The sequence below is a fragment of the Pygoscelis adeliae genome, unplaced genomic scaffold (genome assembly GCF_000699105.1).
Source record: "Pygoscelis adeliae isolate BGI_AS28 unplaced genomic scaffold, ASM69910v1 Scaffold33, whole genome shotgun sequence".
In the NCBI taxonomy this organism is placed as follows: domain Eukaryota; kingdom Metazoa; phylum Chordata; class Aves; order Sphenisciformes; family Spheniscidae; genus Pygoscelis; species Pygoscelis adeliae.
Genome location: NW_008824413.1, coordinates 2234552 through 2249536, shown reverse-complemented (window position 1 = coordinate 2249536; position 14985 = coordinate 2234552). Strand labels below are relative to the sequence as shown.

The 14985-nt window shown below is 38.3% G+C and overlaps 1 protein-coding gene across 1 annotated transcript in view; it reads right to left on the bottom strand.

The window, feature by feature from the left end:
• The window catches only part of PARK2 (parkin RBR E3 ubiquitin protein ligase), a 657679-nt gene that overhangs the window by 278257 nt on the left and 364437 nt on the right, over positions 1-14985 (bottom strand). Inside the window, exon 9 of the mRNA XM_009320759.1 lies at positions 14425-14561. Coding sequence (XP_009319034.1) covers positions 14425-14561 — 137 coding nt within the window. The remainder of the gene's footprint in view (positions 1-14424; positions 14562-14985) is intronic.

Sequence of the window (14985 nt, the reverse complement as noted above, 5' to 3'; positions counted from 1 at the left end):
AGGTAGTGCTTACACTAGTCAAGGACTTTCCAGCTTCCCATGCCCTACCGACTGAGAAGGCTGGAGGTGCACAAGAAGCTGGGAAGGGGCACAGCCAAACTGGCCAAAGAAACATTCCATACCATGTGACATCATGCTCAGGACATAAACTGGGGGAAGCTGGCCGGGGGGGCCGCTGCTCGGGGACTGGCTGGGCATCGGTCGGCGGGTGGTGAGCAATTGTACTGGGCATCATTTGCTTTGTGTAGTATTATTATTATTATCATATTATTATTATTATCATAATTTTATTTCAATTATTAAACTGTTTTTTATCTCAACCCACGAGTTTTCCTCACTTGTGCTCTTCCAATTCTCTCCCCCATCCCACCGGGTGGGGGGGAGTGAGTGAGTGGCTGTGTGGTGCTCAGTTGCCGACTGAGGTTAAACCACGACAATAAAGAAAATATTCTAAATGCTGACAGTATTTTGCATTTTTAGAAGTAAACCTTAATTTACTTTGTAAGAAAATGCAATGTCAAGAAATTGATTCTTCACATAATTCCTCTTGACTAGATTTATTATTATGAAAATTTTACTTTTCATCAAATAGGGAAAATATACCATTTGTAAATACTTCTGTCTTGAGGTATTTTCTGACAAAAATTATTTCTAGCTTTTTGCAAAAATAAGAATTAACTTCTCAAGTGGACTTCTGTAGCACTTAAAAATACACAGCAAATACAGAGCCACACCAAGTAAATTCAGAATAGCTTTCATGATAGTCTATGGAAACTCATCTATAAATTCTTCAATAAAGGAGAAAGCCTAGAGTTAAAAAAGCACAAATTGAGAGAGGGAAGAACGTATACCAGTAGAATAAATAACTCCCTATGGACTGACAGATACACTGTAAAAAAATTACTTGTTTTAAATCTGACAGAGATATATATCAGACAGTCAGTTCTCTTGCTCGTAACTAATTATGGTCAAAGTATGCAATTCATTATTCATACCATTGTAAGAGGAAACTGTCACAACCAGTGCAAAGATGCTATGCAGTTTCTGATCTTAACTGTGCTCCAGCTTTTAATAACTGCTGACTAGAGTTAGTCTGATTCATTAGTGGCCTCAAAACTCCTTATTCAGATGGTGTGCCATCTATAAATATGGCTGCTTGCACTTCACTGCTCATCTTCCCATTGAGAATAGAAGACAGCTATGTTAAAGCAGAATAAAGTTTGAAGCCTTTATAGAAATACTAGAGCACTGGACAGAAAAGTAGACAAACCACTGCATCTTCTAATAATGCATTTTTGCCTTCTCGTGGTTTGGTATTTTGGGGTGGTGGGGTGTTTTTTTTTAAATACTGACATTCTCAGGCAGAACAGATCTGTATGGAAAGTCATAAAATTCACACTACTTACCCCAGAGGCTAGAATGACTTCCTTCACAAATAAATAATTAGGCAGATTTACAAAATGCGCATTATTTTCCCAAGTGACTGGAACGGCTCCAAGCGATTAAATACATAATTAGGTAGTTTTTCTAAAATGCTTATTATTTACCTGAGCGTCTCCTCGCAGACTCTCTGGTAAATACTGTCTCCCTGCTAGCAGTTATTACCAAAAACGCCTCCATAATTTCCCGCCTTCCTCCAGCAGTGATATAAACAGACGATATTACTTGGGGCAATGGATCATGAAAAACAAAATCTGACTGTGCCAGGCAGCCTATTTAACTGACAAGCTGAGCTTCCTTTGTACCTGACATTGCACTCTCTTGTATTACAAACACAGTAGAAAGCAAACAAAAGGACTTTTCAACTTTTTGGTACTTTAATAGTTTGTGTTTTAGCTGGCCAGAAATCCTGCTGCAGGCTGTGCCTATGTGTGTTTATGTGCATGCATGGCCACAAAAGAAAAGAAAGGGGAAAAAACCCCGAACTCTTATTAACTGTTTTCCTACCTGGTAAGAATAATGAAGGAAACATCATGTGTTAGTGACAAAACAAATAAGCAAGCCCCCAAACCCCAGACTCCATTTGACACAGGATTTTCTTTCCCAAGCAGCTGAACGAAGTTATCAGAGAGGACCAGCCTTACTCTGTAACTCCTCCCATTGCCTCTCTCTAGGGGACACGCAGTCACAGCATCAGGCGTGCAACAAGTGAATATGAATAATCCTGCTCACAATTCACTGGCTGGTGTCTAAGCTGAGCATAGAGAGACAGGAAAGAAAATGGTCAGGCATTAAGACCTAGCAGGCTCACCTATGCAGCCAAGGGACAATACCAGACACCCTTTTCCTAATGATCACAGACAATAAAACTGACCGTCAGAAGCGACCCCTTTACATTACTCCACCTCCAGAGTCAATTTGCCTTATGCTTTTATCTGCCCAGAGGCTTCACTGCTTTGTGGTCATTACAGAAGAGATCAAGAGTGACTGGAATCTCAATTAGAAAAAAGAGGGCAGGAGGAGACAGCAAGGCGTGACAAGGTGAGGGAGAGAAAAAAAAGACGAAAGGGGAAATGAAGAGCAAGAGAAAAAGAGATGGAAAAGAATCAGAGGGTGAGCCAGTAATATTTAGGGATCAGCAAATAAGGCAACAAAGATGGGCAGACAACAAAGGGAATGGCAGTGAAGGACAGAGTAGAAAATCTTTTGCTTCCCAGCAAGAAGAAAAAAAGGAAACAATAAGTTGTGAAAAGAAATAATGTAGAATCAGGATAGGCTTACTCGGGAGAAAAAAAAGAAAATTAACAAAGAGAGAGAGAGAGAAATCAGAACAACTAAGCAGGAGACTTTTACTGTGCATACCTTTTTCACTGTATTTCCCAACAAGATGTTTCATTTGTCTGGTTTTTAACACCTTCAACTAAGCTATTTGTGTTTTACACATAAATAAAATGAATTCACAGACACAATCAAATACCTTAAATGGGGGTGAGAATTTCTTTGGAATTCTAATTTGATGTTAACACAATAAAATTCTGCCCTGGATATTTTGGCCATTTCAGTAAAAGTCTAACAGTAAAAGCATTCTTGAAGCTTCGGTGAGTATCTTGTGCAGTGTGAGCCACAGAGCTGGAGTAGCTGAGGTGTGCACCAAATGGCTACAACTGCACACTTTGCCAGATCATTGCTTTTATAGCAGGTGCCTTATTTTTTATGAGGTTTAAAAAGAGACATCTAGGGCAAAGGGAAACAGAGAAGAGAGAGGAGAGGAGAGGAGAGGAGAGGAGAGGAGAGGAGAGGAGGTACTGACAGGCAGATAGTGCGTGACTCTGCGAGCACACCAGGTTGCTACTAGATGCTCTCAGTTTCAAATATAATTGTTCTCATAACATTCCAACCTCTGTTACAAATAAATAGATTATAGGATGCATCTTGGTGCTTCAGTCTAGGCCTGTTCAAGGCACGTAATGCATAACATTCCACATATTATATAATCTTATGAATGCTGCTGTATTACAACTTGTTATTTACTGTTGAAATTTATCCATGAGCATTTGCAGTAAGCAAAGTATGCAAAGATACTGACAGGGAATGTATGAATACTGTTCAAACTTAAATTGTTAGTGAAGGACTCAACTAGCAAGGGTCTGGCAGGTTTCACTTCCATGAGCGTTTCAGTAAAGGGAAAGCCTTCTAAGAGAACCTCCTTCACCCTCATTTTCAAGCCATTTAAACAATGTATAAGCAAAACATAAGTTCCACTGTCATTCTCAACTAACTGTATCTCTTCTGCCTTTTATCCCCTACCTTGGCTATGAATCAGACTGAATCGTGTACTAGGAAAGTTCCTTTTTAGAAGACGTCCCTGATTCTGTCCAGCCATGCTATTCACCTGAACTCCGCAAATTGCAATGTTAGTGTCCTTACAGATATTTAAAGGTCAAAACATAAAATATTGCAGTAAATATAGGGATATTAAATTGTTCTGGCAGATCCTATTGTTCTGTTACTTTCATTGAAATAATGAGGCTACCTTGTTTTTAAAATTGGAAAATGAAACATAAACATTTCTAAACTAACCCAAATTTTTCAGGCATTGAAATAAAAAAAGCTAACTGTAAGCCTCTGAATAATTCCTTTACAAGACCTTATTAAAACTCACCATCTGCTTAAACACATATATTTTTAATCTTAAAGAATCTAGACTTATTTCCAAATAAGACTACTCTTTTATCATATGGTGGCAAATCTGTATAAGCAATAGCTTGAAAGTTTAGTGTCTTCTTATTGTAATAGGCTGTGACCCTGCAATCCAAACTTCCTTGGACCAGTACCTCTTTCCATGGTCTTCTCCCATCTGCCTGTGTTCAGTGCCATTGCTCCATCTACCCTCTCTGTGCAATGGCAGTTCCAAACCATCCAGCAAAAAAACCCTAACAAAGCTCAAGCAGATAGATTACAATTGCAATATCCAAGGACCGATTCTTGAAATTGGCCTCTGGCATCAAATTCTAAGGAAAAATACCCAAGTGTGATACTTCAGTCAATGCCAAGACTGACACAGTGCAATGTGCAGGTGTTCAGATTTCATAAACCTTTTAATTTTTAGTTAGTATGAAAGGATCTTGATAAAAGCACTGCAGATTGCATCTCAGTGGCATTTCATCAGTGCAGATGACACCATGTTGTTGCACTCTCACTTCTGATTTCCACAAAGTACTTCAGCTACAAAGAGGCAGTTTGATTTCCACGCTTACAGGATCCGTTTCTACACTCTTAGGGAAGGAAACAAGGCTACCAACTGACAGTAGGTGACATGATGGCTTTTGTAATGTGAACATGGATTCCCCATAGACCAGAATGAGAACACTGAGTTATTGCACACAGACCTTTCATCTATCACCAATTTCAGCCACCACTATATTGGACTGTATTTGACCCAGATACAGAATGAAAATCTCTTTTCTAAATCATACTCCTTATCTCCTTTCCCCCCATTTCTTTCTTTTCTTGAAATATGTTTCTGGGGAGATATAATTTATTGAGATGCAGTTTGAACCATGTTACTTTTTATAACCCTCACTTGCACCTACATTGTGCAATCGCTTGACACATCTGCTATATCGAGAACAAATCTGATTTAAGAGTTTTAATAAGAACTTGCATCAATAAATTATAACAGATTGGTGATTAGTAGTATTATTTATATGCAATATTTTTGTACCCCTTATAATGCTGATGTCTGCTTCACAGGGATTAATTATTTTCATAATTTTGTCTAAGTAGTAATATAGAAAATGTCAAAAAGAAAATTAGATTTTCACTTTCCAGACACAGAAATTTAATTAAAGCCAACTCCTTGTTGAAGGGGAATGTCCTTAGCTGGTTCTGTGATGTGGCAGCAGCTCTACATGCTGCCACGTGGGAGACCAAGACTCAGAAAGTGACTCGGGGAATATTAATCACCAGGCTTCAGAGACTAAACACATGCTGAATGTGCCACAGTTGGTCCCCACAGGTTATTTATGGAGTATATAAGGTAGCAGTCAGTAATGATTTCTTATAAAGGCTGCTGCTTGCACAGCCCACCTCAGAGATGGTGCTATACTGAAAGAGACCCTCTGCTCAGTAAAAACTGATCCATTAGGAAACCTCTAATTATCCAGGCATGAAAGGTCAGCTTCCCCTCATGCTGCTCTAAAAGTCTAAGATAAACACCTCAGGCACATTCCAGCTGTAAAAATTAGCATCTTCTACAGTCCATTGGACATTTTTAGGACAAACACTCAGGTATCTCCAGTCTGTGGAAAAACAGTCCACATATAAACCACTGAACTACTGTCATTAAAAACCAAATTCACAGCCTCTCCAAAATGTGAGGGAAGCTGGAGGCATTATTTTCTCATTTTACCCACCCTCTCTCTTTAGATCTTTTTCCTTTCATTTCTTGAATAGTCACCAATTCTTCTCCTTAATGCACTGCCTCTTTTGCCTTTTTCTCGGTTCCTTCCCTTCATGAATCCTCTTCCCCCTATTCCCTGTATATTATTCCTTCCTTCTATTTATCTCCATTATCACCAAACAAGGCCATTCAGGACTTCTAAGCACCATCCAGGGACAACTGAATCTAGTCCTGGTTCGAAGCGACATTGCAGCCATGAATGAACACAAAAGTTTCTCGTTCAGAAGCTGATCCTTCCTTCTTAAAAAATACGTTTTTCTGAAGAAGACAGACTTCATGGAAATACAGTCAAAATCATTGTACTTACTGTAACAGCACTTATATAAGATTAATTAGAAAATAGCTTGAATTAAAAACCTATTCAAGCAGTTGAGTGTAAAGTTGATGACTAACAAGACTATTACTTGATTTTATTCATGTAAGGTGATGATATTTCTCAATCAGATGGCAGCTTAAAAGTGACTCGCCAACCATATACTCACATCAAGTGATTATTATAAGGTAAACCAATATGGGCAGAAGCACTTTCAGTCAGAACAAATACCTTTCATTTCCAAAGACAAAGTCACAGCTCTTGCTGACTCCAGCTGAGACAAAAATTCACCTCCACTTCAACTGGACATAGAAATGATGACAGATAGACCCCCCCACACACACACACTTCTGCCACTGCTTCAGTATGTCTATTTTACTTTCACTCTGGACATCTTATAGGACAAGAAGTCTGCTTTGAAAGTTCATTCCTAGTTGCTCCTAAAGCCAATTAATTTCTAAGCAAGATTTTTTCATTATCTCTTGTCCTTCACTATTATTAACCAGAGCGAGCCTATGTGAGCTGTCATCTCCATGCAATTTACAAATGAAATATATTGCAACAGAAGAACTAGTAAGAGGTAAGGGAGAAAGACACCTATGGTAAGATATCTCATGCTGAATTTAATTATGGTAACTCAGATTTTTGTGAGGATCACATGGTATGATTTCACTGTAGTTGTTCCCAGATAAGAATCCAATGCCTGCTTCAAATATACCATGGGATCAAGCTCTGCTTGTTCTAAAGATTTTGAGACTGTTTAGATACGGAGTTGGCAATCTGCTGCTACGGAAACAGAGCAAAGACTTGAGGGAACAAATCTCAGGTGTCCCTGCTTGAACTTCAGTAAACACTGAAAATGGAAATAAAGGAGCTGTTGTGACTTCTAACCACGTCCTTTGAGTTAGCCTCATGTGCTTGTGCTAGTAAAGGAACACAAAAAACCACTTGATACGCTGTTGGTTCATGTTTAGTTTAGGCACACAGTGAGAGGAGAATGCAGAAGACCATAGAAGTTCTTCAGGAAACTGCTGCAAATTCAATGAACTCTTGAAAGCAAAAATCTAGTTTATCTATATGCTTTTGGTTCCCTTCTCTGTCAAAGTCTGGTCGGAGTAAGCTTATAATTACTTGAATGAGGTCAGGTTAGCTTCACCTGCTAGACCAGGGTAGAAAGCAGTCTAGCTGTATTCTTTGATAAGCTTCCAACAATTTTAAAAAATAATAGGGAAAGCAGACGATCTTTTGTCAACAAGGCTCCCTCCTACAGGGTGCTGCACAGAGGTATGCCACTTGTTCAGTGCACATACAGTCTTATAGAAAAAAATCATTATTCATCTTAGCATATTGACCAAGAGTTTGTAGGAAGTTAAAAGAAGGGAAATTAGAGGAAGCTACTTTTAGAACACCTTGGGGTAAAAAAGAAGCAACATGCTCGTGGGAAAAGCACTGTAATGAGACTGACTGCACCTGGGTTCCAACACAAACTCAGTCAGCGATCTCTTGTGTAACCTCTACGTGATTTGTTGCCTCTGCTTCTCATCCCATGTTTTAACTACTCAAACGATAAGCCCACAGGGGCAGACATTGCCTCTTACTAAGAAATACATACAACAACTAAGTCAATGGTGTACGTTCAAACTACCATAACATGAATAATAAAATAGTTGTAATAGTATGAACATGAAGAAGGAAAATAATCCCTAATAAATACTTATTCTGCCCATAATACACAGGAAAGATACAGTCAGAATTAATGAGTAGGCTGAACATCTGAATAATTCTTATATAGGGAAATGATCTAGGTTTCACTGTTCATCAAACCAATACATGTGTACGGTAGCTTGTATAATCTTCTTTTTTTGAAGAACTTTTTGGGAATGACAGGAAGAAAAGGGTTTCCTCCTCTATATTGCCCTTCACCACTGCAGTCCTTGCATTCCCTCTGCAGAAGGAGTAACCAGCTTCCCCTTGGGGACAATGAAAAGTAGCAGCTTAGTGGGCATGCAACCCCTCCTAAGACTAGATAGCAGGGTTCAGCCATGGGAAATTAATGACAGAAAGAGTCCAGGAAAGAGGAAAAAAAAAGGTCAGTTATTGCCAAATGCCTTTCCAAAACATGCTCAGATATCCCTTTAAGAACATGAATAGACAACATGGTGGCAGATCTGCATTTTCCCTGTCATGGGCAATGCTGGAAAAAGAAAAATACAACTAGAACTGTCACCACAAATGCTCTGAAAACTGTAATTGCTTGTTCATTAATTCCTCAGAGTGGAAAAAAACTCTTCTAAGATGTGCAATATATAAAAAATAAAAAGCATTTCTCCAGCCTCCTACACCTGCTTCTGTACGCTCAGATATTTCATACCAACAAGAAATTACAAAAAGTTTATAGCTGTCAAGAATTTAACACCCCCTAAATACTAAACTTAAGGAGCACTTTGAAGAACTTCCGAAAGCTGCAAATGTGTCTGCTTTCAATCCCTTTTATTTTATACCTCTAATAATAAACTGCCATTTCCTGCATTTTCAGATTTCCTAAGTTACTTCAAATATTTTTAAGCAGGATTATTGGAGAACACAGATTTCAGAAACTGTTGACGCATTGAGACTTTACACCAGGTAAATCTTATTTCTTGTACCAGCTGGAGCACTCTCCCATTTTAAACCCCGCTAAACTATGCCTGCTTCCTCATTGCATTCTTGAGAAGGCTCTGTTCATAGATCACTGACCTTCGCTTTAAAACCCCTTGCACACACACGCCTTCCTAAATTTAATAGAGATTTTGTCTATAACAGAAAAGATTCAAACACACTATTTGGAGTGACCAAATAAAATACAGTTTTCCTCCTTCCTTTTACTTGCAAACTTTGCTTAGGCTACATATTTATTCTCTCCTTTTCTTTTTGGGTACTATGATTTTGAAAGATGGTTCAGAGATTCACCATTGCATTGACATCCTCTATAGGAATAAGAACATACTGTTGTTATACAAATAGCATCTAATGGGGATAAAAAATTTAATCTTAATACCTATGCCTCCTTAATCGTTCCCCAGAAGCTTTCTTTCAATGGAACATGGCTCTTAAGGCAATTTATTATACTTTAAAGCTTTAGTCCTTTTTATTAGCTGTTCCATACAAACTGGTGGTAATTTCACTTATTTATTTATATACGTGTGGTAAAATCTGATTATTTCCAGATACAACAGTGTTTTGTAGTCATCAGAACTGCATCTTTTATCCAGATTCCTTTAAAATACATCATGAATATGATTATTTGTAATAAATAAAGTGATGCAAAGACATTTTTGCGAAGTGCCTACAGCAGTGTAAAACCTTGTCTTTCCTTGGCCTCACCAATTTTTCTTCTACCAACGATCCGTGGAAGTTTATTTTACCCTGGGGACCAAGACCCATAATGCTGTAATGCTACTTTAAAAATGAAATGGTGATCATAAGAACAGTATATGTTTAAATGGGGTAATACATTGTATATTTGTATACAATTCCTGCTTTGAGGTAATGCTATGAGATTCTTTGCCCTGCACAGTAACTAAATAACCATAAATGATCTTTCATGCATATGCAAATCTGTCCCTCTAAGCACCTTACTAATTATTTCAAAGATACTTGGAGGTCACCACTCATGGAAATTTCTGTGCATGAAGCCTCATTAATACAAGACACCATACAGAGAGACGGGATAGATTTTTGTTGCCATTTAACAAGGGCAGAGAGAGTATAATCTGTAACGTTTACTTTTTTATATTAACGACCAATGAAATCTAGCCAGCTCCTATCTGTAAGTCCTTGCTCTGAGCTGATAGAGTGGGTTTGAATCATGGGGCTGCTGCCACGCTACTCTGAACAGCTAATCCTATCAATGCACCAGTTACTGTGCTCAGAGCTCTGGTCCTCAACACTGGCAGTTCTCAGCTGGAGTAGTGCTGCCTGGCACTAGATTAGCAGCTAAGCGCTAAGGAATTAATGTTGTTCTTCCAAAAATCACAGCAATGACACATTTTGTGTTGGAACAAAGTGAAGCTATGGCATTATCAAGGTGATATATCTCAGCTCATCAGCTGAGATGATAGCCTTCTTCTGAACACCTATTATCTCCTGCTTAATTAGGCCACATAACAGAAATCAAAGAAAAGCAAGGATATAACCATACAAAATACCTGAACACAATGACAAAATGCATCTTCTGGTCTATCTATGCCAGGAAGCAAGAAATTAAACCTATTTGAGAAGCACTGTTTATCTGAAATCCCTAGATCCTTTCCAGCTCAAGTTATCATACACATGTGATAACACTGATCTCGTCTCTCACAGTGACCCTTTGCTGTAGCAGCTGCTGTTTATTTTTATTCTGTTGTGTGTGCGGTGCTTTCACCTCTAGATTGATCCAATAAAAGATATAAAAAAACTTGCTATGTTGGTACATTCCCTTGATAAAAATCGGGAACAGTGAGTCAAATGTTAATGGAAACTGCAGGCTGTATTCATTATGTTATCTCTATTTTTGAAAAACACTAGGATGAACAGAATTAATTGGAAGTGCAAACAATTTAAATAGGCTTAATTACAAAACCAAACCCTCCTGTACAGTTCTAGGGCAATGTGTGCACACATGCCTTGAAGAAATGGGCTAGTTTTTAAGTAAATCCATTCTTACATTAAAAGGGAAAAGTAAAATAATTTTTACAAAGTCTGAACTCAGAACATTAGTATTTTCTGTTCAAGACATCATAAATACTACTTCAGCATTAGTCCGTGATGTTTAAAAATACATGTATTAATACAGACTGTTTTGATCTGTCTGTGCAACCTGGTCACCTACCGTAACATAAATCTCATTACAGTAAATACGACTCTGTTTTGTATTCCTTTTAGAAGCAGGCTCAAATCAACATCTAACCTTTCAATAAAGCTCAGATCTAATATTTTTTCGTTTGTCATGCTCTGTTAGAGATAACATGTATTAAACCAACATTACCACAGTAAAAAAGAAAAGTCTTTTCTTGGCATGTCCCGTGGTATTCATTCCCATCAAGGGGAATTTATTTTAGGCTTCACTGAGGTAATTAGAGAAAGTTGTGTCAAACAGTGCTTTCTCGTCCTTATGTGTAAATACAAACTGCAAACTGCAGCTGCAAAAATGATTGCGAACTGTAGATTGCAAAAATGCAATCTTATACTATTCAGTAGGAGTGCCATGATAAGTGGAAAAGAAAATCGCATGATACTGTTCTGAATGTTTCTTAATTGAATTCATTGCTGATGGAAGCTGCTGGATCCATAGCTATGAAGGAGGCTAAAATCCGTTGTAGCTGAACAGTGGGTTGAGCAACTCAGGCATTCCTCTTCTTCACAGGTGTGATGCAACTCAGCCTCATGACTTTCTCAAAGGACAAAAAATAGTCATCAGTTCCTAACTCAAATATAACCTAATTCTAGAAACTAGAAATTTCTTGTAAGTCAGGTTCAGGTAGCTGCAGAAATGAACCAGTGAAGTTACAACAGCACTGATTAGATTCTTCATCCTGCAAAGCAGTCTGAAAGATAATGCTTACAAATGCTTTTATTGATACAGAACTGCTAACACAACAAAGAGAACTGACAGAGGTAGCAATCAATTTTAGGTTTAGATGGAATATTATTTAAAACTGCTGAATACTCAGAGATTGTGACTGACAACCTCTCCAACACAAAGCATGCCAGCACAGTATAATGTCAATACTTCTTAGAGATAATCAGGCTGGCTCTGAGCAAGCACGTATGCCTAGACAGCACGACACACCACTGTGCAGAGACCCTAACATGGATCCTGAAGTAGTATTTGCCTGGTCAGTCCTCATCAGCCTACCAGAACTGTCAAAGAGCCCGTCCTACATGCTATACTGACACAACTATACTTCCTTCCCTTCAGCATCATGATTCGGCTCCAGCTCAAGAATCTTTGTACTGCACAGCACTGCGCTGCACTGTGGCATGCCTAAACTATGCACTCCTCTGGCACAGGGCAGCACCTCTGCAGAAATTTTTCCAAGAAGCATTCTTACTATCCGGAGAACAGAGAGAAAATGTATCGCATTTGTATTATTATTATTACTACTACTATGAGTACTACTTTAATGTATAGTATTTTGGAAATAACTTTCTGATTTGGGGAGTTCTGAAATGTTAAGATTAGCAATATTTTAGCATTTCTATATTTACTATTTTAACACTTAAAGTATAACACAGCTGAGGCTAGATTGGCAGCAATAGCTGCTTCTCCATTCCCACAGCTGAACCCTATTTCACGGGGGGGTTGGACTAGATGACCTTTAAAGGTCCCTTCCAACCCAAACTATTCTATGATTCTGTAAGTACAGTCATTCTTTGTGCACCCTTTACAGTATCCCTTTCTTAGGCCAAGCCTATGCCTTCCTCACCTCTCAAAGACTGAAATCACGTCCCTGAGCATTTCAGCTCTGTCTTCTTGCATTTTCTCCTCATCCCATCTACTCTGCTTCTACCGCCCAATTCCCATAGTGTTCAACTTCAACACATAGAAGAGAGAAAAAGACTGGCTTGCTACTGCCAGCCAGGAGTAAAAACTTCTGCAAACTTCTTAGACTCCTCTCTGAGAAAAAAGGACAGATAAAACTTCTGAACTGAACAACTAGAGTTGTAAGATATATGGAAAAATCCTAATACAAGTTTTGTGCAGCGTGACTAGCAATGGGTTTACAGACAGAAAAGGTGGAAGGCCCATTAGTTTAACGTAACAGCTTGAACTGGAGCAAGCTCTGTGACGCTAGCTGTGGCTGCAAGGAGGCCCACCAGAGAGGAGAAAGAAGAGTTGCCTGCTGCACCAGTGGGATAACTGATTAACCTAAGGACCTTACAGGAGAACAGGGAAGAGAACTGATAAACGAGGGGAAAAAAGGATGGATTCATCTCAAGTAGCTGATTAATTTGTGTGGGAGAAGAAAATGGATTAACTTTTGGAGAAGCAAGGAGGAAGCCTGAGAGTACAGGCTGACCACACAGTACTGCAGTAATGTCAAGGTCAAGGAAAGAGCACTGGGTATAAAGTTCCTGTTAGGTTCCTCATGACAAGTTTTCTTACAGAACGTTAAAAAGTGTTTTGTGCAGTATGACATCAGTGTGTAAATGAAGTAGCAGAGCAAACTGTTGGGGGGCAAGTAAAATGAGACCTGGCGAGACAGCACGTAAACAGCAATTCTAGCGAAATGTGAACTGATGACCATTGTTAGATTGCTCCTGAAGCAATTAAAAATAAATAATTTTAAATGGCTCTTACTACTGTACTTTCAATATCCTCAAGGCATGTCCTCACATTAAGTAAATGCCACTCTCCTAAGAAATTTTGCCAATTTTTCTTCCATCTAGTGATTTGAAACTTATTTGTCAGCCATTTAGGTAATCAGGCAAACCCATCTTCTATGCAGCTTCTAATATGCTGGAAAATGATTCATAGCACTATACAGCACTTGTGACAAACATATATGCACATATGCAAATTTAGCAACAGGAAAAATAAATTCTAATACATTTCTTCACAGCAAAATTTTTGAGAATTTTGCAGTCCATGTGCCAGTGTAATTGAATCAATTCTCAAGACACACCTTCCAGATTCAGTGTAAGTAAGTCTCTGTTTAGGTAAGTCAAACTCTGTTTCCTACTCAGGTAAAACAGATAATCTACCATCTTCTCAGGGTGATCTACATTTCATTCAATGAGGTGACAATTAGTAGCAATAACTTCATCAACAGGAAGGCTATTTGAAATTCCTATTGCAGTCCTTTTTGTATTAGTACTTGAAGACAGGCCAAGAAAGTTAACAATGTACTTAATTTGCAAGTGGAAATGTGGAGGTCAAGGTGGGTTTTTTTTTAACCAGAGTGTAATGCTATCATCTGCTAGCACTTCATGATCATAAAATACTAATGTGAAGAAAGTATGCATTTGCTTTTAAAAGAAATGCCCTTTGGAATCCAGTTAATTCTCCAGTTCACATGCTCAGCAAGAACCACTTCAATATTCAAATATTTTCTCCATGAAATGGAACAACTCATATGAAAACAGTATAATTCCACAGACATACTCAAAACTAATAGGTGATAAAAAAAATCTTGCCCTGAAATGAAAATCAGATAAATTTTTAAAAAGAAAATCAGCTAAAACATACCTACACAAGGGAGGGAATAGCCAAGCTCTGGGTCATGGATGAACTGACGGTCATTCAGCATAGTCACACAGTACAAATGGAAACAGTCTAGGCAAATGACATGGCGATGCACGCACTGGAACACAAGCACAGGACTCCTGTTAAAAACAAAACAGTGAAAATTATGAACAAGGACTGGACCGAACCCCACAAAAAGCTTTGTTTCAAACTTCTAATTTTATAATAATTTTTCATTAGTAGTATGCAAGATTATTACATACATAAAAACAGAACTTAACCTGGCATATTGCAGCACTTTTAAAAAGAGATGGTGTCGTGGTTTAACCTCAGTCAGCAACTGAGCACCACACAGCCACTCGCTCACTCTCCCCCTGACCCGGGTGGGATGGGGGAGAGAATTGGAAGAGTAGAAGCGAGAAAAACTCATGGGTTGAGATAAAAACCGTTTAATAATTGAAATAAAATAATAACAACAACAACAATAATAATGTAATAATAATAATAATAATAATAATAATAAAAAAAGCAAGTGAACCACAATGCAGCTGCTCATCACCCACT